The sequence below is a fragment of the Panthera tigris genome, chromosome X (genome assembly GCF_018350195.1).
Source record: "Panthera tigris isolate Pti1 chromosome X, P.tigris_Pti1_mat1.1, whole genome shotgun sequence".
Classification (NCBI taxonomy): domain Eukaryota; kingdom Metazoa; phylum Chordata; class Mammalia; order Carnivora; family Felidae; genus Panthera; species Panthera tigris.
The window spans coordinates 9,185,417-9,209,411 of NC_056677.1; the positions used below are offsets into that span (position 1 = coordinate 9,185,417).

The 23,995-nt window shown below is 42.0% G+C and overlaps 1 protein-coding gene across 1 annotated transcript in view; it reads left to right on the forward strand.

The window, feature by feature from the left end:
* The window catches only part of FRMPD4 (FERM and PDZ domain containing 4), a 789,303-nt gene that overhangs the window by 589,453 nt on the left and 175,855 nt on the right, over nt 1-23,995 (forward strand). The window contains exon 3 of the mRNA XM_042974957.1: nt 12,985-13,101. Within this exon, the coding sequence (XP_042830891.1) occupies nt 12,985-13,101 (117 nt within the window). The remainder of the gene's footprint in view (nt 1-12,984; nt 13,102-23,995) is intronic.

The following is a 23,995-nucleotide window of genomic DNA, read 5'->3' on the forward strand; positions in this document are numbered from 1 at the left end:
ACTCAGCATGGAACCCAATGTGGGGCTTGAAGTGATGAATTACTAAATTCCACTCTTGAAGCCAGTGTTACACTGTATGTCAACTGATTAAAATGTAAATAAAAACTTAAGGAAAAATTTTAAAAAACGTGTATGTCTCCTATGAAGCTTTTGTACTTTTCTATTGTAATGTATTTTTGGTGACCTTGGCAGTGTGCAGACACCGAGAAATCTAATGAAATAATGTATTCCCCTTTGTTATTTAAGCACAGTGTTAATGAAATAATTTTAATTTGCTGCACTTAACATCCCGTGCACCTTTGTTGCTTCTACATTAATAGTTTAGGAAAATGAAGAGAAGCCACGGAAATACATTTGAATTCAGGGTTGTGATGGGGAGTGCCAACAGTTATGGAAGGGCAGGAAGAAAGCCTGCCATCTCTGTATTAAATGGCTTTCAATGAAATGTCACCAGAAATTTTCCTAGAATTAGATGAAAATAAAGTATACTAGGTTCATGTGTTTTGTTTATATATTTATAACCCATTAACAGCATTAGAAATGCAATCTAACTCTGGGGAAAGAAACCACACAGCACATTTCAGTGCGCCGGTGTCCTTAGGTGGACCTAAATGTATTCTTCCCTTACCTTGTTAAGAATGTCAGCAGGTATTGGATAAACACCTGTTCTTTCGGGATTATAATTCATCGTAGATAAAAAACAGTTGCCAGCAGACACTGAGATAGCAAACCAAAGTCAAGCATGTTTTTGATTGAAAATAGACTTATTTCCACTTGGAAGATTAATGGCCTTTGGTAGGTTAGAATTTGTGAATAGGTCTCGAACAGCAGTAATGTTATTAGTCATCATACTATTTGGTCTTAAAACCGTCTTATAATATCACATTTGAAAACCCTAAAACAATCAGCCTGTGAACTGTTTATATAAGTCACAAAGAATCTTTATTTGAATTCTGGAAAGCAACCACTAGAGTGAGTTTTCCCATTATGGTTTTAGACTGCCTACATATTGCATATTTGAAATACCATTCATCCCGATAGTGGCCCTATTTAGAAGACAAGATAAATGGTTCAGAGATTTAAATCTCCCCATAAATATTCAGGTATGTGATGGATTGAAGTATAAGATTTTATCTTTGGCTCAAATGCTGTGTAAAATAGGAATCTTGTTCACTTTTTGTGACTGTTGAACTGTTACCTGTGTGTAAAAACAGTCTCGTAGAATGTATCCATATGGGTCTCGTACAATCCTGTTAAGGGTTGTGGCCTTTGAGAAAGAGACCTATTTATTTTTGAGGGTGAACATTTGGGTAGTAAAGGAACCTCAGAATCATGTGATCCAGCACTTTTATTTTATGATTAAGAAAACCGAGGTGCAAAAGTATAAATGACTCTTCCATGGTGTCATTGTAAACCAGATCAGCAAACTATGGCCTATAGGCCGAATGTCAACTTTTTTTTCTAGATAAAGTTTTATTGGAACATAGTCACTTCTGTTAGTTTCCTTAGTGTCTGGCTACTTAGATATCACGGCAGAGTTCTGTAGATACAACATAAACCCAGTTACCGTATGACCCTTAAAGCTGAAAATACTTATTATCTGGGTTTTTAGATCAAAGTGTGCTCATCTCTGTTATCAATGGCCAATGTATAACTTACTCTCTGGCCTTCCAGGCTCGTGTTCTTCCTCTGAGGTCAGAGAGGTCTTTTCCTGTTTTCTCCTCTAGGGTTTTGATGGTTTCCTGTCTCACATTCAGGTCCTTTATCCATTGTGAGTTTATTTTTGTGAATGGTGTGAGAAAGTGGTCTAGTTTCAATCTTCTGCATGTTGCTGTCCAGTTCTCCCAGCACCATTTGTTAAAGAGACTGTCTTTTTTCCATTGGATGTCCTTTCCTGCTTTGTCAAAGATTAGTTGGCCATATGTTTGTGGGTCTAGTTCTGGGGTTTCTATTCTATTCCATTGGTCTATGTGTCTGTTTATGTGCCAATACCATGCTGTCTTGATGATTACAGCTTTGTAGTAGAGGCTAAAGTCTGGGATTGTGATGCCTCCTGCTTTGGTCTTCTTCAAAATTACTTTGGCTATTCGGGGCCTTTTGTGGTTCCATATGAATTTTAGGATTGCTTGTTCTAGTTTCGAGAAGAATGGTGCAATTTTGATTGGGATTGCATTGAATGTGTAGATAGCTTTGGGTAGTATTGACATTTTGACAATATTTATTCTTCCAATCCATGAACACGGAATGTTTTTCCATTTCTTTATATCTTCTTCAATTTCCTTCATAAGCTTTCTATAGTTTTCAGCATACAGATCTTTTACATCTTTGGTCAGATTTATTCCTAGGTATTTTATGCTTCTTGGTGCAATTGTGAATGGGATCAGTTTCTTTATTTGTCTTTCTGTTGCTTCATTATTAGTGTATAAGAATGCAACTGATTTCTGTACATTGATTTTGTATCCTGCAACTTTGCTAAATTCATGTATCAGTTCTAGCAGACTTTTGGTGGAGTCTATCGGATTTTCCATGTATAATATCATGTCATCCTCTTCCGTGGGCCTCTCGTCAGCGCTTGGCTCCGGAGCATCCTTGGTCTTTACCCACTAGATGCCAGTCGCATTCCACCACCCCCAGTTGTTGTGACTGACAATGTCTCTAGACATTGTCAAATGTCCACTGGGGGGCAAAATCGTCTCTTGTTGAGAGCCACTTCTCTAGGAGAAGATTCCAAGGATGGCTAACTGTACTCTTTCTACTTTTCTATGTGATTGAAATTTCTCAAAATGGTAAGTCAGGGACACCATCACGGTTGGGACTATAAGCTTGCCATGAATGAAGAGCCATTTCCCACTAAGGGATCCCTGAACAGAAATAATGAAAGCAAGTTCATATCAAGGAACTTAATCAAGGCCTAATAATTTAACATCAGTAAACTTTAGATTTAAAACATTTGCTTTCCATTTGGGTCCTCCGAATTGTGGTGTTGTCTTTACAAAACCAGGAGGCTTTCAAGAATGTCAAGGTACGAACTGGCTGTTGATTCTAAGGTGTTCCATTCTGGGCTCCAGCGTCCTTCTCTTGCAATCCTGGCCCCTCCTGGGCACACTCGTATTGCTCATTTTGGAGGACGCTACAGAGTTGACTGCTATTCATTCATTTGTTTGTTCAAACAAATGCTACTATAAAATGGTTTCCATTTGCCAGATTATGCCCTGAATACTTAGATAAAGAGTGGTTGTGGATTTCGATGCAGTTCTACAGAACTGCTTGGTGAATATTGCTGACCGGAGAGGTGAGGGTTGTTGGCCTAGGAGTCCCATGAATCCCCTGTGTGTACATTCTCATCATGCACAGATACATCCACCTGGCCATTCAACAACAGAAGGCAATATTAAGAGGTTATGTTATTGCTTTCATGTGTTTATTGCCCACCTCCAAAAGCAATTGCTAAATTTCCCACATCTCTACAATTTTGAAGCAGCTAGTAAACGAAGCGTAACGGGAAAACTTGTGTACCAGCTCATTTAAGACACAGTATGTATTGCACAGCCACCATGGCCAAGTTCTGTGTGAAGTCCAGGGAGATAAAGATGAGGGAGATTCACCCCTGACCTTACGATAATCACAATCAGCTAGGCAATATAAGAGATAAAGAAGAGATTATTCCTAGTCAAGGTGTCAAGGCAAATGAGAAGAACTCAAGGTGCAATAAATATATTAGGACACAAGTGTTTGGTGTTTTTTTTAAAGTTGTATCAACTCTCAGGAGCTTATCATCTAGGATTCACACAGTTATTGGTAATTCTGTAGCGTGGATGTCACCTCTATAGTGCAAACCGTTATTTCCAATCATCACGGGGAAGTGAGATAAATCATTTCAGGGGGGTATTCAGGGATTGCTTTATGCAGTTAGTGGCATTTGAGATGAGTTTTGGAGGAGGGATCTGTGTTTGAGCCCAAGGGACTAGCAGGAACAAAGACCTGGACTGTGAACATGAAAAATATGTGTGTTCAGGGAATGATTAGGTAAATTAGTCTAAAAGTCACACAATAGCCTTATACAAATTTAATGTGATGCTAAGTCACACACACACACACACACACACACACACACACACACACGTGATGAGATGATTGGGATGTTTATTTCCTGCGTTGATGAGTCTTATTTTCAGCATCTGTTTTGTTCACTGATGCATTGCAAGTACCTTCAACAGCCTGTGGCATATACTAGATATTCAATCATTATTAGCTACGTGCATCTATACATACAAGCTATAACCATGGCGCCCAATTTCACCACTCCATCATTGTGGTCCTTACCACAGTCCTACAAGGTGGTTAGGATTATCCATAGCGTCCAGATGATAAAGCTGTGGTGCCAAGTTTTAACGCCGTTGTGTTTGAATCTAGACTCTAAGGGTTAGTCTTAGGTGAACTTTTATAACTCCCTGATTTTATTTTATTTTATTTTTTAAGGTTTATTTATTTTTGAGACAGTCAGAGCACCAGCCGGGGGGGGGGGGGGGAGGGGCACAAAGAGAGAGGGAGACATAGAATCCGAAGCAGGCTCCAGGTTCTAAGCTGTCAGCACAGAGCCCGTTGCGGGGCTCGAACCCATGAACCGTGAGCTCATGGCCTGAGCTGAGGTCGAATGATTAACCGACTGAGCCACCCAGGCACCCCTAACTCCCTGATTTTAGTGAAATGGTAGTAGGCTGTGTATCTTTCTTCATCTTGTCTGTATTTAATTTTCCCCTGTAGATCGGTATAAAGCAAATCTTTGTTTTTTATAGGCGCTCAGTGTTTTACTTTGTGTTTGTGTCATAGTTTTTGAATCCCTCCCATCCTGATGGGGGCCCAGAGGGTAGACACATTTGTAAATTGGATAGAAGCTGCTAAATTGTTCTCCATAGGGGATTGTTGAAATGCTCTCTGAACAGTATATTATCATGCATATTTACTCATGGCCTCACTAACACCTTGTTTCCAAACTTTCACTACTGCCTTCCTTCAATTTCTCCCCTGAACCCACCAGAAATCCATATGAAATCCTATCCTTTTCTCATTTTCTTTTGCTTAACATAAATTTCTATTTACAAACATAATGCAGTTTTATTACAGGATATAAGTAAAGACAAAAGCAGAGTGAACCCACTCCCCACCCTACAACCTCCCCCAAAAAACACCTGAATCTTGTGAAGGCAGGGAGCCACAGTTTTAATGCCTAAGATTCTGTGTTAGAAGCATCATGTACCTTGGTTTCCTCTCATTAATTCACTTCCCACTGAGGATCTCTTATTTGCTAGACACTAGTGTGAATAGAAAAGATAGAATGGGGAAAAAGACCCCCTTTGCAGGCCCTCGCCCAGCTCAGCATGCCCACTTGACATCACATGCTTACCTGGGAGCTAGGACTCTGAACTATTGAGCTAGAATGACAGCACTCCAGCAAAAGTGGATCCAATCTTGATTTGTCCAGTCTGTGTCTGTTTCCTTTTGAGTAGTACAGGGCTGATTATAATTGTCCTTCCTGATTCACAGAATTCGTGAATTTAGCGAGCAGATGAATGCAAATGCACTTCGCAAATATCAGAAGTTTAATTGAAGGCAAACCTACAGGTACCCTTAATGGCCACCACGCTGTGCAACGTTTAGGGACTCTAGGTAGGGGTAGCAGGTGAAAGTAATCAGAGAAATGTTTAAATTTGGTTATCAAAGTATATATCCAAATGTCTTTTAGCACAGTCAAACTCTTGATTAAGAATACACTCCTGTTTGACTAAAATGACTTTGGAATTTATATATTTTCTCCGTTTATGAGGTTTGACAAGAATAATCAGTTGTTAACTACCTGCTTTTCCCTTTTTACTGTATTTTTTTTTTTTCATATTCCTAGTTAACACAGAGGTGGAATCTTATAAACGATGGGTAGGGTGAGTTTTACTTCTGTCTGGAAGGCTTTGATATTATTTTGATTATCAATCAAGCTTTCTACACACACACCGGCACCAGATGCATCTACAAAAGGGCAGTTGGATGGAAAGCTCTTGTCTCATGTGTGTGAGTTTAATACTGTGACTTTTGTACTGAAGCCTGATTGCATGAAGAGAGTTACGTTCTGAGATAGCACACTGCATGACTAACTGGAAGGAAAAGACTTCTCCAGTCCTCATCCATGGAGGCAAGAACCTCTGCAGCACACGGCCCCTCTCGTCCAATTAGGGCACATCAAGGCTGCCACGTGGCAGTGTTTTGAATTCACCCAGAACAATTCTTTATTCGTTTCTCCCAATTCCTTTCCACTCCCTTTACCTTGAACCATATGGCATGTCAGTGTACAAGATACTTTGTATATCACCTGCTTGCGCATCATTAGGATTTGAAGTTAGGAGTTCTGTGGATTTTGGGGAACTACAACGCATCCACCACTGAAAGCAATAGAAATGAGAAAATGCTTTATATTTTGTAACATCATCTGTAACAGTGTATAACCTTGGGGTATTCTGAAAACAATCCTTGCGAGTCCAGAGAGACAAGGATGATCAAATTCTGGGTCACAATTTGATTTTGTTGGATTTTTGAAGTCATTATATGTCGAGGATGAATAACTGAATAAACGTGGCTTAGCTTTTACCGTATCCGAAATGGACGTAATAATAACTTTCTCAACACCACTCTCAAAGGATGCAGGTTGATTCTGGCCAGTGGTCCTAAATATTACCAGGTTTATAAATAAGCCCATGAATCACACTTCAGTATGACACTGTGTAAGGAATATGGAACTTGGGGTGGGAAGCCCTGGGTTCAGCATAGACACGCTCCTTCCTAGCTGTGTCAAAGCAGTAGGAACACTGCATAGGGTGCTTTTTGGGAGGCTGTACCCTCTTCCCCACTAATGCTTCAGCAGGCATTTTGTTGCATGATGAAACCAACTAGTGAATATCAAAAGAAATTCTGTATATAGAAGTGCTCTTGAAACTCCAAAATCAAATACAAAAATTACCTTCCTCGCAATGATAAGCGCTTATAACAACAGCATTTGATGAGACTGTTCTCAATGACTCAGCGACTGTACCTTAGGACTTTGCATAGATCATTCACGTGTGTGACATCACTGAGAGCTGGATGTTGGTGTTTTTATTTTTACGCACAGAAATACAACCCAGAGAGGCCAACCACTTGGTTCCATTACCCCAAGCCGTGAAGCTATTCACTGGCACACCTGGGGTTTGAAGTCTTTCATTCTGATGGAAAGACACATTCTGCTTTCCTTAATTTGACTTTAAGTGGAAACACTGAGAATGCTTGGTGTTTTTTGTTTGTTTGGTTTTCAACCAAAGTGTTTTGAGCACCAGGTATCTATCCAATAATGTGGTAAGAATTGTACATTCATCGTTTTGTTTCTTTTTGTTGTTGTTGTTAAAGTTTATTTATTTATTTTGAGAGGGAAAGAGAGAAAGAGAAGGAGTAGAGGAGGGGCAGAGAGAGAGAGAGAGAGAGAGAGAGAGAGAGAGGGTGGGGGGAGGGGCAGAGATAGAGGGGGAGAGAGAAAATCCCAAGCAGGCTCCACACTGTAGGTGCAGAGTGCGACTTGGGGCTAGAACACATGAACCATGAGATCCTGACCTGAGCCGAGATCAAGAGTCAGATGCTTAACCAACTGAGCCACCCAGGAGCCCCCATCATTTTGTTTCTTATTCCCAACAAGTTCATAAGTTAAGCAGGGGCGCTGTTGCCACTTGGTCTTTGTGGAGGGGGCCGGGTCTTGTGCACTGCATGCCTTGTAACCACTACATGGCTCTGAGTGGCACCATTTGAATCTGTTTGAGTCAGGACTTTGGAACCAGACCTCACCTTCATTGTCGCCAACATTATGCCCTTCTCTGATGTTGAGGTGTGTTTCTAAGAACTCAGGTCACTGTATTGGCCTTCATGTGGTTTCTAAGAGCCTGCCTCCTCCTTGGACAGATTTGCCATCACGATTGGGTCCAGGGCCAGAGACGCGCACTTCATGGCTACTCTCACTTCATATCATCTGTGAAGATCTTTTTTGTCCAGGACATTTTCAGTCTGTTGCAAGCAATAGATGTAAGAAGCACAAAGTTGCAAACCAGTTCAGTCATCGGTCGGGAATTTCTGGACTGACTGAAATAGCCTTCGCAATGTAGGTCGCTATTTTTACGGCTGAGCTAAGTGTTTGAAAGTGGTTCACACAACCATGATCTCAGGTTGAAGCGAGAGAACGTTGTGGTTGCAAGAAATCTCAAGGCGTGGCCTGAGACCAGTGGAGACTGGCCCTCTGTACCCAGCATCACACACAGCTGGGGTTATTGGCTCCCCGGGTAAAACTTTCTGATGTTTTCGGCAGCTTTGAGAACAGCTGAACTCAACTCGTGACCTTGTAAGAAGGTATAACTGGCTTGATTCAGCCCCTTCTTGCCCTGTTCCTGCCAGACTGAAGAATAGAAGACTGAGCCTTTCACCCTTTTTCTATTTAGAGAGTGAATAAAGCCACCTATTCCTGCATAACCCCCCAAAATCCTGTATTGTCCCAAGTGCTGGGTTGAGATTTTGCCAGCAGAGACCTTTTAGTGTACTGAGCGCTATACAAAACTACCTTAATATTTTCCCAAGGACCCGGATGTATTACCGCCATTTCCAAGCTGGCTGGGACCGGGTAGGTTAGAGGTCGAGGAGCTTGGTCAAGATTATGGAAAAGAAATGGCAGAACTTGGATTAAAGACAGTCTGATTGCAACCCAGTGGTTCTCAAAGCTGAGTGGGCACCAGTATTGCCCAGAGGCCCGTTAAACAGAGGTTACTGGGTCAGCCCCATCACCTCAGAGGTTTGTGCCTGGTAGTCTTGGGTTGTGCCCAAGAATTTGCATCTGTGACAGATTGCTTGGTGCTGCTGTAATGTACAGGCTCTTGAGTGCCAGACCTTCCTCCTCTGATGCAATCGGCTCAAGTACAATGGTGGAATTACCTTTACCGGTGGGCCGCCATCTTGGGGTGAGATACCAATGCCTGGGCCTTGATCCTCTGATACTCTGAGTCACTTGGGTTGGCCTTGGTCTCAGGCATCTGGAGTTAACAAGTTTCACCACGTGATTCCAGTGTGCAGCCAGGCTTCACATTGGAAACCACTAACTCAGTCTGCACTTAGGAAACTTTCATGCGTTTCTCAATCGCTTGAAGATCTCGATAAAATACAGCTTTCACATTATGCAAAAATCCAAAGATGTGCTTGTGCTGCTGGATATGTTCCAAACCCCATGGTTGCCTGATAAACTATAGGCTATCCAGTTGAATCTGGATTTTCAATAAACTGCAAATATTTTTTTTTCCTACTGATATATCCCAAATATTTTCATGGGACATACTTATATTAAAAATTATTCATTGGTAAATCTAGCAATCTTACCCCCAAAATAATAATTATGTGAATCGCTTCTTTCAACTCTCTCCCTCTCTCTCTCACTCGCTCACTTACTCACTCATAGATTCCTGGTTCTAATCCAGACCTGCTGAACCGTAATTTCTAGGATGTGGTAGTCTTTATAGTTATCCAGCACTGCAAGGTGATTCTTATCCGCTCAATATGGGAAATAAACTTATACCACATGCCTACTTGTAATCCCCCTGTCACCCCCACTGGCACGTAAGGGGCGTGCTCTTTGGTTTGAATGCAGTGAGCAAGCTGAGTGTGCTTCTTACCACATCATAGACTCTGTGATGGGAGGATTTGGTCCCACTACTAGGTGAGGGCAAATCTTAAAGATTCTGGGCTGTGATATTTTAATTCCATCGATAAGCTGTCCTCTTTGATTCTGTGAGAGAATCTAGTCTTAGGGTGCCATAGAAGTGGTCAAGAGGGACTTAGTGGCTGATAGGAACTGGGACAAGAAAAGTAGGACATTCTCTGAAGACGAGAAATCACAAAAGGTGTCAGCACCTGAGAAGAATGCCTCCGAGTGGACTCTCAAGGAGGTGGGTGTGGGGAATAAAGGGCATGCACCCCACACTGGGACACAGAGTCAGCACTATTTCCAGAACTGAGGAGTTCTGTACGGAGCGGTGCCGACATAGGTGTAATACATGCATCAGAGAGGCTTCCAAAGCAAGGCAGGAAGTGAACTCTACTTTTACAAGCACCGGCGCTTCTGCTGCTCTGCAAGACGTCACCTCTTTGCATTCCTGGTAGAACAATCTATGTCTTCTGCAGCAGTTATGGGATGGGGGCATTTGCAAGTGGTGCAGAGTTTAGTGAAGACGCAGAGGTTGGAGCCAGGGGAAGAGGTCCCCAGAGCATCTCCCTCGTAAACTGAGAGCAAACCACCAGGTTCCAAGGGTAGATATTGTGGGGAAGGTGTGTGTGTGGGGGGGGGGGGGGGGGAGAAACCTCCAGCAATCTCCCTCACAGAAGGAAGAGCCCAAATCCCTCCATCATTATGACTCTTTTCCTTAATTTTTGTCAAGACTCTTACAGTTAGACACTTAGGATGGAATTTTTTTTTTCTTCTTTGTGCATTTTAATTGACCAAGTTCTCCTAATTCCTTCCCAAGCCATGTTTTTTTTATGTGAACACGTTAACAGATAGACGTACAGACGTGTCTGATTTTCGTTATGCAATTTTGTTCTATCAGCTGACGTCCCTTGAACGAATAAGCGTTTTAGACTATTCTAGTATTAGCTGACAAAAGGGTTTATTGAAAAACATCTTGGTGAACTGTTGTTCTGTGCTTCCTGAACATACTGGACAGGGAAGAATGTACTTTATAATAAAATTCAGACTTACTCCAGGTCGTTATAATACCGTATTTTTATGTGTCCATTATATTAGGAAGCCTTCTGTGTCTTTCTTTTAGTGTTTTTGACCATTGCTGGGTGTGGCCAAGAAAAGAGAAGAATACCTAAAAGTATAGACAGTTTGTTTTGAATAGGTTTGCCCCCTCTGAGAACGAGTAACATTGTGATACAGCGCATAATGTAGTCATGAAGAATAAATAGTTACGTTGTTTGCATAGACGACTTTTCACTAGGCTAATCTTTGTATCACCTCTTACTGTAGTGTTGTTTTTGGAAAACTTTTTAATAACAGGATATGCTGTATTTATACCAATAAGGACTTTTGTCCTTTGTCCAACCTTAGAAGGCACTGTAAATGCGTTCTCTGGTACTTGAGAGAAATTGGCGTTTATTTGGTATTGCCGTGAGGTGGAAACTCTGTGTGCTCTCTAACTGCCGGGAAGCAGCACGTTTTTATAAAACCTCCGGAGGAAATTGCCACTGCTGAATTTTGCACGAGTAAGAGGAGCAGAAAGTGTGGCCTTGCCTTTTTTTTTAATAGTCAAGGGGCAAGAATGACTCCTATAATGGGATTCTAAATTTGCCAGACCTGTATTAGATTTGTGAACTCTTGCCCACCACACTTCATGAAGGATGTGGAAAAACTGAAAGGAAGGTTGAAAAAAAGCAACAAGGTGGTTTCAATGAGGCAACAGAGTTCCTCCCTAGAAATCTTACAGGAAATGGGCATCTTTCACCCACGCCTGGAGAAGTGTTGGGTGTATGATCAGATGTCTGAGTTGGGTGCACGACGGGGGTGAGTTGCCCTGTGTTCTGGGGAAGTAAAAGTTGCGTCCCCACAGCAAAGGTGACACCCCCAAATTGCCTGCTTGCTGCCCTAGAGCTGCCACATACACCTGTGCACATCACGGGTGTCATGCCTAGTGTCCCCTAAGAGGCTCCCAGGCGCAGTGCCGAGATGCTGACTGCAAGGTCCTGGAAATGCCATCACTGCTTTCCCCCTACAGGGGTTGACCTCAGTTTGCGATTTGGAAGTGCCCCAATCTTCTAGGTCATCCAGGAAAGAAATTCACGTGGCGTGAATGGAGCAAATGAGGAGGGATGTTGGTCGATTCAAAAATGGCTCTACGTATTTCGTGGCCGTGGCTCTGCTCCAAGGCAGTTTCGCGTTTCCTTGAAAATGGTGGAAGCCCTGCCTGTCACAAGGGCTTATCACATGCAATTACTTCCCCTTCCCTTTTGCTTTTGGGAATGTAGGCTTGTAGAAAATACTCTGTAGCCTACCCTTCCCTTTTCCTGATGATTGAAACGTAAGGTTTGGACTGGAAAGTGTCAAAGCTAATGTGTGGATCTCCACTGCAACTTACTTAAATGGAGAGTTTGTCTCCAGTTTTATGACTCACATTGACTGGTGTGTGGTTTATATTAGTGGAAAGTTTGCGCTTTGGTTAGAGGAGTCCAGGAAACTGTGGCTTCATGTTATGTGCTTAATATCCATCAAAACCGGGGTGCCTGGGTGGCTCAGTTGGTTAAGTGTCCTCCTTTGGCAAAGGTCATCTCACGGCTCGTGGGTTTGAACCCCGCAGTGGGCTCTGTGCTGACAGCTCGGAGCCTGAAGCCTGCTTCGGATTCTGCGTCTCCCTCTCTCTCTGCCCCTCTCCTGCTCATGCTCTGCCTCTCTCCTTCGCTCTTAAAAATAAACATTAAAACAATTTTTTAAAAAATCCATAAAAACAATGCTCACATGTATGTATTTATATTGTGGCAGGATATCAATTTATGTGCTGCGCTTCCTAATGTATGGTATCAGGATTGTGAAGTGCCATGGAAAGTGTAGAAAACTTCTGTTCAAAATGGCTAGTAGGTCCTTGTCAAGTTACTTCATCTTTCTGAGCCTTTTGTTTCCTCGTCTGTAAAATGGAATACGTGTGACAGAATGCATGTATTTAGCTGCTAGCGTGTCTGTGACAAAGGAAGGAAGACAATATAAAGAAAACTGATGAGCGCGGTACCTGTCACAAAAACGTTCCTTATAATTATTCATTTAACCAGGTGAGGACACGGCCCGCAGCCAAAAGGAGCGAGTCCTGTGCTCCACCTGGAGTTTGTTTCCAAAGACATGTTCACCTGTCAGGTGGAATGATGCTCTTCTTTTTCTCTCTTTCTTTCCAGCCACAGGACGAAGTCTTCAGGCTGGCCACCTCCCTCGGGAACCTGGGGCTTGAACCAGGTACCACCCTATGGATGGGAGATGACTGCGAACCGGGATGGCCGGGACTGCTTCATCAAGTAGGTAGAACTGACCCCATGAACAGTGAACTCTTTGCTTTTTCCATGTCTCTTTTTCAAGCCATGACTCAGTCAGTTAACTTTGCATTAGGGTCTCAGAGACGTTGGGAGGCCATTACGCAAAGCATCTTAATCTCCTGTGTCTTCTATGTCTTCCGACATGAGGTTGTTTCGTCCTTGGTCGTGTGCCATGTGAGAGTAATAAGTCGGGGTATAGTAAGGGCATTCTGGGACGGAGAAAAAGCGTTCAGTAGTAAATCTGAGGCCAGTTGTACTCGCTGTCTGAGGCTAGAACTAAAGTGTGACGTGGAGGTGTAGCATTTCAATTGCTTTCTAGAAATGGTCAAGACAAATGTTACCAGCTCATTCGTAACTTAAAACATCAGCCGCAAGAATTGTGTGCGTTACTGGTTGACTCGTAAGTTTCTCACACTAACACTGGCTAAAGTTGTGGAGTTTTGTGGTATATTTTTTTGCGTGTTACAATGCATATAACAGAATGGTAAATTTTATGTAACATCTTAACCATTTTTTGGTGTACAATTCCGTGATATTAGGTACATTCAGAAGGTTATACAACCATTACCACTGTCCGTTTCTAGAACTTTTTCATCATCCCCAACAGAAACTCTGTACCCATTAAATAACTTCCCATTCCCCCTCTTCCAGCTTCTGGTAACCTCTGTTCAACTTTCTGTCTCTATGAATCTGCCCATTTTCTTTAATTTTTTTAAATGTTTATTTATTTTTGAGAGAGAGAGGGAGAGGGAGAGAGAATGAATGAGCGAGCAGGGGAGGGACAGAGAGAGAGGGAGACAGAATCCAAAGCAGGCTCCAGGCTCTGAGCTGGCAGCACAGAGCCCGACACGGGGCTCCAACTCATGAACCACGAGATAATGACCTGAGCCGAAGTTGGACACTCAACCGAGACACCCAGGCGCGCCTGAATCTGCCTATTGTAGATATCTCATATAATGTGAAATCCTAAAGTATTTGTTGTTTTGTGTGTAGCTCATTTCACTTAGCATAATGTCCTCAACATTCATCCATGGTATAGTGTATAGAATGATTTTATTCCTTTTCAAGGCTGAATTATTTTCCTTTGTCTGTATTCTATTGTATGGATACACCTGATTTGCTTAACCATTCATCTGTCAATGGAAGTTTGGGTGGTGTCTACCTTTTGGTTCTTATGAATAATGCTGCCGTGAACATGGCTTTACAAGTATCTGTTTGAGTCCCTGCTTACCATTCTTGTGGGTATATACCGAGCAGTGAAATGACCAGATCATAAGGTAGTTGTATATTTACCTTTTGGAGGAACCACCAAACTATTTTGGAGGAACCAGTCACTATAGTTTTCTGGTTTTTTGGAATTGAATGAGATGAGTTTTTTTTTTATTCTGATCTTTATTTTTTTAATATAATCTATTGTCAAATTGGCTTCCATACAACACCCAGTGCTCATCCCAGCAAGTGCTGTCCTCAGTGCCCATCACCCACTTTCCCATCTCCCCCACCTCCCATCCCCCCTCAGTTTGTTCTCTATATTTAAAAGTCTTCTGGTTTGCCTCCCTCCCTCTCTATTTGTAACCATTTGTTTTCTCCTTCCCTTCCCCCATGATCTTCTGTTAAGTTTGTCAAGATCCACATATGAGTGAAAACATACAATATCTGTCCTTCTCTGACTGACTTATTTCACTCAGCATAATACCTTCCGGTTCCATCCACGTGGCTGTAAATGGCATGATTTCATTCTTTCTCATTGCCAAGTAGTATGGGTAAAGAAGATGTGGTTTATATATACAATGGAGACGAGTTCTTATATTGCACTCATCAAAAAAGCAGGCATCCACCCCACTTACTTTTACAACCCAAGTGAATCATTCTTTTTGTGTTTTTAAGTTTATTTATTTATTTTTGAGAGAGAGAGACGAAGTGAGAGAGGGGCAGAGAGAGAGGGAGACAGAGCATCCCATGCAGGCTCTTCTCTGCCAGCACAGAGCCTGACCCGGTGATTGAACTCATGAACCACGAGGTCATGACCCGAGCCAAAATTAAGAATCTGTCGCTTAACTGACTGAGCCACCAAGGCACCCCAAATATTCTTAAATATCAGAATTAAAAAAATAGATGTGAGATCATTAAGCATGGTTGATCCTAGCCTAATACACCTGAGCAGAGATTGGAGGCCAAAGGAAACTTTTTTAGACCATGGGCTGCGTTCTTTGTTCTAGTCAGTCTTACTGGGGACTGACAAGCAGACAGAGCCACTATCAAGGTGCGGGATCATGTTTATAAAGATAAAAATATTTCCAAGATTGTTTTGGGGGATTTGGTCGTTGGACAGCCTAGCACCTCCCAGTGATTATTGGAAGGTATTTACATGAAAAACACATGAATGTTGCAGTCAGGTTTTTGGTCTCTGTGGTTGCAATCTCTCCTCTGTTTTGAATTTCCTGCGAAGGGGAAAGGTGGTGTCTTCAGAGTACAATTTGTTCCTGGGGGGCTTGCCTTCTGGGAAGACTGAAGTGGCCCTTGAACATGACCCACCTCAGGGAGCCTATGGCAGTGGCCCTCTGGCTCTTCAAGGCTTTCCTGAGGATGTGCTCCCCTAGAAACTACCCAGGAAATGGTAGTGGAATGGTGGGTAGAATCTCCCAGAAAGCTCCAAGACTGGCAGAAAGGCCAACAATTTTGCACATACCCTAGATTCTGAATTGCTCATTTCGTACAGTTCACCCAAGTCCCTTCTATTGCTGGAGGGATGATATTTTGTCATATTCTAGTGTGCCATCTATTTTGTAACATGGTTATACATTTTTGTAATTGGCTCAGTTGAGGTGGCCTGGATGCTTTGACTCAAAACAATAAAAATTTCTGCCAAAGAAATGTACTTTGTACAAGATACAGATGATACATGTATGCAGGTATATCTTAGACTTTTCCGATGGAAATGGATTTTGCTTTTTCCGTCGCTGGATCTGGGCTCCCATACGCTCCGAACCATTTGATCAATATACGTGAAGTCAAACCAAGGCCTATTGGTTATATAGTCCAGGCATCCTAGCTAGCTCCGGCCACGTGCGTTTTTCCTTGGTGTCATTGACATTTTCAAGGGCAAGCCCAGGTGTAAATTTAACATTTACACTAGCCTAATGCCAGCTGTTAAAACCTGTAAGAGCAAATCAGCAACTTAATGGAAGACACCTGCACTGATTACTAAATAGCAACTCTGAAAACCAATGTCACCAGTGTCACTTTTTCAAATCTCTAGGGTTTGTTTAGTTGAAAAGTAAATTTCCACACGTCTCTCAGACTCATTGTTTTCCCATGTCAAGAACAGTACTTCTTTCAAAAGTGTTTGTTCTTTCTTTATCACTAGTGAGTTTTATAAATGAGAATCATTCTGGTGGGGTGTTTTTTTCTTATCCCTTACAGAGAAATACTCTAATTACGAAAGTTTCTGGGGCACTCTGGTTTGCAGTTTGGAGTATATCTCTACTCATTAGTTTTCTGAGTTAAAAGAACAATTTGAAAATTAAACTGTGACTATTAATTATCACCTTTGCAGTTAATTTTTCTCTCTTTTACATATTCTCTTTGAAAGAGATTAGATGTCTTCCCTTTTTTTATCTTAGGATCCAAATGATATCCCACATCAGACAATTGGTTTTGACGGAGGTACAACTTCTTTCAAGTTATTAATAAAGCTATGGGAAGAACCAGACTTCACATGTTCAAAGTTAGATTCTTCTAGCTCAGTAATGAGCTATTTCTAGCATGATGAGTCCTTCAGAATATAGCCCCGGGTCGTTAACTGTGTTCAAGTTTCCTCTTCCCTTTCCCATCCCCAGTTATTTAGGGTAGGACCAAGAAGTTAAATTCCATAGAGAATTGGTAACACATAGGGTTAATCATTTTTTTAAATGTCACTATGCACATGGAAATAATTTGAGGAACAGTAGAAACTGCTGATGCCTGGTTGTCCTAGTCTGTTTGGGCCTTTAGAATAAAACACCACAGACTGGGTGGTTTACAGAGAGAAATTTATGTGCATACTTTTTGAGGCTTGGAAATCCAAGATCGGTGTGCCAGCTTGGTTGGGTTCTTGGTAAAGGCCCTCTGCTTGGCTTGCGGATAGTTTCCTTTGCTCTGTACCCTCACATGACAGTAAGAGAGAGACACACAGAGAGAGGGATCATGTCTCTAAGTCTCTTCTTAGAAGGGCAGTAATTCTGTTGGGGATTAGGGCTTTAACAAATGGATTTTGGAGGAACACAAACATTCAGTGCATATTCCTTGATGTTGGGGTGGAGCCAAGAAATAGAGTTTCAGAAACTCCCCAGGTGATTCTAATGAACAGCAGTGGTTGTTGATGTGCAGCATTTTCCTGTACATGACCTTATTTAATTGACGAATAATGATCCCCTTTCCAGATGATAGAAGGAGACTCAGACTAATCACATGTTGCTTTCCAAAGTTTTTCACATGCTTACCTAGTCCCTACACATCGCAAGTTCAAATACACCAAACTCTGCATCAGAAAAAGGACAACGTTTGTTGCTCTTCTTAGAAAAATATGAAATACATTGGTATGAGCAACAGAGAATATTGTTTAAGAAACATGGGAGATGTAGGAGCGCCTAGGTGGTTCAGTCAGTTAAGGGTCCAACTCTTGGCTTCAGCTCAGGTCATGATTTCCCAATTTGTGAGTTTAAGCCCCACATTGGGCTCTGCGCTGTTGCTGCAGAGCTTGCTTGGGATTCTCTGTCTCTCCCTCTACCTCTCTCTGTCCCTCCACCCCCCCATCCCCCGTCAAAATAAATAAACTTAAAAATAAAGGAAACGTGGGAGATGTAAAAGAAGACTTTCTCAGTTGCTTATTATTACCATTTAAGAGAGAGAACAAAGCAGGGGAAAGGAGAGAGACAGACGGGGAGAGAGAAACTAGATCGAAAGGGAAGAGTCTCAGGACACTGTTGTGTTAAGAAATGGGTGAGAGAGGGAGAGACAGACGGAAAGAGAAAGACCTACACAGAAAATGAGGCACTCTGCGATGTTTGCTATAGTAACAGCATCAATAAATATGTCGGTGTAGATGTAAATATAGATATTTACATAGCTACTGATACAGATGTACAGAGATACAAGATATAGTTCTGGATATAGATATAAATGGATATAGAATATAGGTATAGATTATAGAAGTGTGTGGATATAGAGGCATACAACCGTGTCTGCCCAGAAGGGTCCTGGTTTATGAGTATTGTTCCGACATGATTACTGAGACTATATCCTTTTGCTCTAAATATGTTCTCATTTGGGTGAACCACGTTTAGAAAATTCTTGGGAGATCTAAGGTTTCATGAAACCTTGACACCTGACCTGTGAGATAGTGAAGGTACATTGAGGAATCTACTTTTATAAAAATAGGTGAGTTTCACAGGAAGTGGGGTTGCCACATCCTGTGTCTAGTCAACCAGCATTTGGTCCCCATCATCAGACTATAAGACCTCGGTTGTTTTGGCTTGGTAATGGAGTCCAACCCATGCCAAACCTCCTATGTTATGTAGCTTCAATCATCACCCCTAGGGTTACCCAGCCCTATCAATGTGTGTTCAGCTCAGTTCACCTCCACCCTTCCCTGTCATACCCTCCCCACTCAGCATCTTTAGTAATGGCTATCAGCCTCTTCGTCTGGCCATGTGCTTCCTATAAAAGCACTCCTTGGCCCGCCCAACATAAGTCCACCAAACATTTATTGAACACTACTATATGCTGAAGATTCCAAGATTAGTAAGGCAATTTCTTAGCTTCCAGGATCTCAAGAGTATGGTGGTCATGATAGGCCTGCCATCATTCTCAACTGAGCAAGATCTGTTTAACCTCCTTAGAGACACATAATATGTATAACAGAGACAAGGGAGCCCTGTGTGTTAGTAATGTACCATTTTTGAGTTAAATGGGGGCAAAAACATGCCTGTTGGACTGTGTGGCTGGGGATGCTTCATGGAGCAGTGATGTGCTTCATAAATCTGGCACTGTGGCTTTTGAAGACTGAATGAGTAAGTAAACCATGATCAAAACAAGTATTAGAACACCAGGTGGCAAGGTAGATGATGATGAAGACTCAGCCCCGTTGGAGTCTGGGGATCGAAATGTAGGGGATAGGAAATGAGTTTTCAAGTTCTACATTTGAGAGGCTTCTTTGTTTTCTTCTTCTTTTGTCTAGCTCCAGAAAAGAATAATCTGAGGAAATGAAAGCCGTTTGCATGCCCCACCTCCCTTTTTTGTTAATCACAGCAGAAGCAGCACGTCCGTGATGATAGGACTCTGTCATCCTGGAAAATGGAAATAGCCTATTTTTGCCTCTCCTTGCTTGTGAACCCAAGAATCATCCCCCTTGGCTTTACCTACTTAGTATAATTCGCGTGTCCCTGAGAGGAAAGAAGCAATTGATTATCAGGCATTCTTTGGTACTTTTAATGTTATTCTTTGGGTGTTGTTTTGCTTTGTTTTTACCCCAAGATATCGTAAGAGAGTCTTATTCTTATTATAAGAATACTTGCCGTATTCTGTCGACAAGTCCCTTAATCTGTTCTCTTTTAAGAGTTCTCTTAAACTTTTCCTTCTCTAAAAATTAAAAAAATAGAAAGTCAGCAAGAATGAAGTTGTGGAGTCGGATTTGGACATTGTGGTGGTACCCACCATTCCCCGTAATATTTGTGTATTTGAAATAGATGTCAGTTTCCTACTTTACTGATCCTGCATTATTAAAAGACCTCCAACAGGGGCACCTGGGTGGCTCAGTCAGTTAAGGGTCTGACTTTTGGTTTCTGCTCAGGTCACGATCTCACATTTCGTGGGTTCAAGCCCCACTTTGGGCTCTGCGCTGACAGCGTGGAGCCTGCTTTGGATCCTCTGTCTCCCCCTCTCTCTGCCCTTGGGCTCCCCCCCCCCCAAAATAAATACACATACATTTTTTAAAAATCGACATCCAACAAAGGACAAATGGATCTGGGTGATTACACAAGTTGTTACCCTTTGATTCTGGGAATGAAATATGCAAGGTTTTTATGAAAATTTAAAGGTGTGCCAAGGATACAAACAGGAGAGATTTATTTCAGGGGGCTTGCTATATTATGTTGTGACTTTTCAACTGTTCAGAGTTACGAATTAGCATTATGTTGGAGAAGAAACAGTTTGCCTCATTTTTTGTGTTTCTGATGAAGAATTCTTAAATAAAATACATTGCTTCCAAGTATACACGATGAATTCTTCATAAAACGCAAAAAATTTCCTCATGGCAAGAGCAAATGCCATTTAGTTAAATGAGTTCCTTTAGGATCCCAAGCATCCATTTAAGTGAGGGAGGTATATTATAATTTTGGAATCGGAGGAACAAACTAAATGTGATAACATCATTACATGCAATGAAAGGTAATTATGTCGTGTCAATGCAGAAGCTTTCCCGGCTGAACATTAGGGGCTGTTTATTCCCTTCATTGGAACAGATTTGTTTTCTTTCGAATCTGACAAAGCACCTATCTGCTGAGTTAATAATTACTGCTCCCAGCTGGAAGATAAGTTTGCAGAGTTGATGGAAGTGCTTTTAAAAGGAAGCCTCCGAAATGACGCTATCATTCCTGTTCTAACCTGGCATATGGCTCACAGAGCTGCGCTAGGCAGGCTTCTCGTGTTTCAGAGTCTGTTTCGATTTCTCTGTACATTTGTTCTAGACATTTTGCTGGGTTACTGAATCTGTCCATCACTCGTGCATACATATCTCAAACTCTTGGCTTTTTTTGTCCAGCCCAGCCGAAGTATTGTAATGACCTGAATTTCCTCGGGCCGCTTGATGACAGGGAGAGTTGGGACACACACAGTCAAGCAGAGCTGGGGACAGCAGGTTGGGTGGCGAACAGGATTGGTTCCTTCTTCTACTGAGCGTTTTTGCAGCCTCTAGGGATGTCCGTGAAGTGGGTCACGAAGGCCGTTCAGGATCACAGGGACAGCCAAACTGTGAAAAGGAGGAGCACCTGGAGGACGAGGTTTGTGTCACAGCCTGTAATTGAAATAGTTGCTTGAGGCTGCTACCACCTCTTGATTCTTTTGAGTGGCCTCTGGAGCTCTTTTGGGATTGACCCAGCCCTCGCAGAGAGCAATTTTGATATCATCACCTAAGGCCGGGGCCCAGGCAGGAGATTCTGGCCTGTGCCAAATGCCAAGTGGCCTGTGTGGTTGTTTCTGCCATGTAAATTGGCTGACCTGAAGGGAACATGGTATGACCTTTGTGGCACACGTCTTTTCCATGTGGTCTGCACGCGTGCATCAGAGCAGGAGAGCACGGCTGCTTATGGAGAGTCTCACTGTGGTCCCTCAGGGCTTCGAAACCACAGTCCCTGCCACGCCCTTGTCCTCTCTCTCCTCTCAAAGCCTCCATGAATCCTTGTTATCAACTGCCATTTTCTGGAGAAGAGTCTCTTCAGTTGGGCGGATGATGACGAATGGCAGTACTTGTTTGTGCCGGTGGTCGCGCAGATGAGCCTGGGTCCAGAGTGGGCATGTCACTCTGCCGTTTCATGGAGGATGTCCCTCTGTGACTCCAGGAGCACAGGCTGGGCATCGGCAGTTCAGATGGTCAAGGCCGCGAGAGACTCTCCAAGATGACTATTTGATCTAACAGAGGCCCGTGAGTATACAGGGCCAAACACATGATTTTCAGCACCCGCTGCAGACCGAAAATCAGCTCCCTCCCTCAAAGAGCTGGATAAATGTGCTCATAACGGTACTAAAATATTTCCTACTTTTACATTTGACACCATTCTATGTAAGGAAAAGTAAAAATTTTTAATTATTAGCATGAATCTTACTGATGACTTTTTGATGGAAATGTAAGAGCTTTTCACTCGTATGCAGAATCACTGACATTACACAATTTGTATTTCATGGCTTATACGTTTATATGTGTTTCATCCCAACCCAAAAAGCAGAAATGGTATACAAAATTCACTTAACAGTTTTTCTTTTACTTCTCGGTATGAGGACACTCTACCCAAACTCCCTACCTTTGGCTAGGTCTTAGGTCAAGAAGAACTGAAAGGAAATGTAACTATGGGTTGCCCTATCTTTCCCTTTCCTTCTCTGTCTTCATTTTCGGTAGGTCAATGGCCAATACAGGGAAGGAAGACAAGTAAGAAAGGATGTGACAGGATTGCTTGGTCATTCATTTTTCTTAGAAGGCTATAACTGCCAAAGACTGATTAGCCTTCAGCCCTCACCTCCCAAGATCACCTATTGATTTTTTTTTTTTTTTTATCATTTTCTTCATGTGGTCTTTTCAATAGATACCTAGCAAAGAGGACAGATTACTTCTGGGTATTGACTCCCTCAGAAAGTTCTCTCTCTGCCCTGTTAATGATGTGATTTCTCACCAAAGGATAGACACTTTTCTTCCTCCACCCCGACACTTATTTCTGTAGGCCAAATCAGCAAACCTTTTCTGTAAAAGGTCACATTATATATATTTTAGGCTTTGGAAGCAATGTGGTGGCTATCACAACTCAAAGCAATGCAACCCTGCCATTGTAGTGTGAACACAGCCATAAGAAATATGTCAATAAATGGATATGTAAACAAATGTATAAATAAACTGTGTTCTAATAAAACTTTATTTACAAAAGCAAGCTGGGGGCCAAATTTGTCTTGTGGGGTGGAATTTTTTCACACCCTCACTCTAGAGTATCTTGCATTTGACCCCATTCTTATTATTTCTAGTTCACTATCTGATAAATTTATACAACCCTCCCATGAAATGGGAAGCTGCCATTTATTTTATGCACAATGGAATTTATGGTAGACATTGGTAAAGTGCCTTTTCTCAGGTACTGTTAGTAATGCAAAGTTCCATGGTATATTCACTGTAAGTAAGGACTTCTTGCACAGCTCTCACATTCGTGACCTACCTCTAAGTAGGGTTGTAGGAATAGCACCATCAAAATTCAACAGAGAAGGAAAACCTTCACTGTTAGAATGTCATGACTCTCTCCACTTCCTCGTGATGGGGGCTGAGGGAGAGGAGGTCAGCCGATCACAGGGTTTGCAGCTGCTCCCATAGCCACTCAGACCTTTGTGGGAGGGGTTGAAGGGAAAGCAACAATAGCAACCTAAAACCCAGTCACAATGGAATGCCAAAAGCAAGTGCAAATAATTATTAGGGAAGTGAAAATTACATAGCAACTTGTCACTAGTGGTCCACAGAGAAACAGACCCATTGTATTTTGAAAAAGTTAATTGTCCATAGTGTTTTGAAGTAATACTGCTCATTTTCCTTGAGGAGTTTTATAACGCTCCCATATAAAAGTCCCCAATTCACTTCTGGTGATGTTCTGTTCTAAGATATTCTCTTGGCTTCTGTGACATCATTCCCTTCCTTTTGCCGCAAACTCACTGCTTCTCTTGTCTCCTCAGCTAGTTCTTCTTTTTGAGCTCAATGATTAAGGTTCAGTTTCCCACATTATCATGCCTACATTTCTACTTGGAACTCACAAAACATTTAAGGGATTTTTTTGATTTCAATATCTTGATACTATTTCATTTCAGTCCACAAAGTACTGGAAACTCATGACTGTGCCCCTACAAGAGATGAAGGAGGTTAATCGGGGTTGGGTTGCATGCCTAGAATTTTTTCTGGGCCATAGTAGGTAGTCAATAAATACTTTTGAGAAAAATGTTTAGGTGTATGTATCTATAAGTAGATAGATGGGTGACTTAATGGATGCATGAATAGAACTTTTTCTGAAGCATTATATTCAGTAGATTGTTCGGAATAATTCTGATGGTTAACTCAGTTAATATAGTATCCCAATAATATTCTGCTGTATAAATTTCA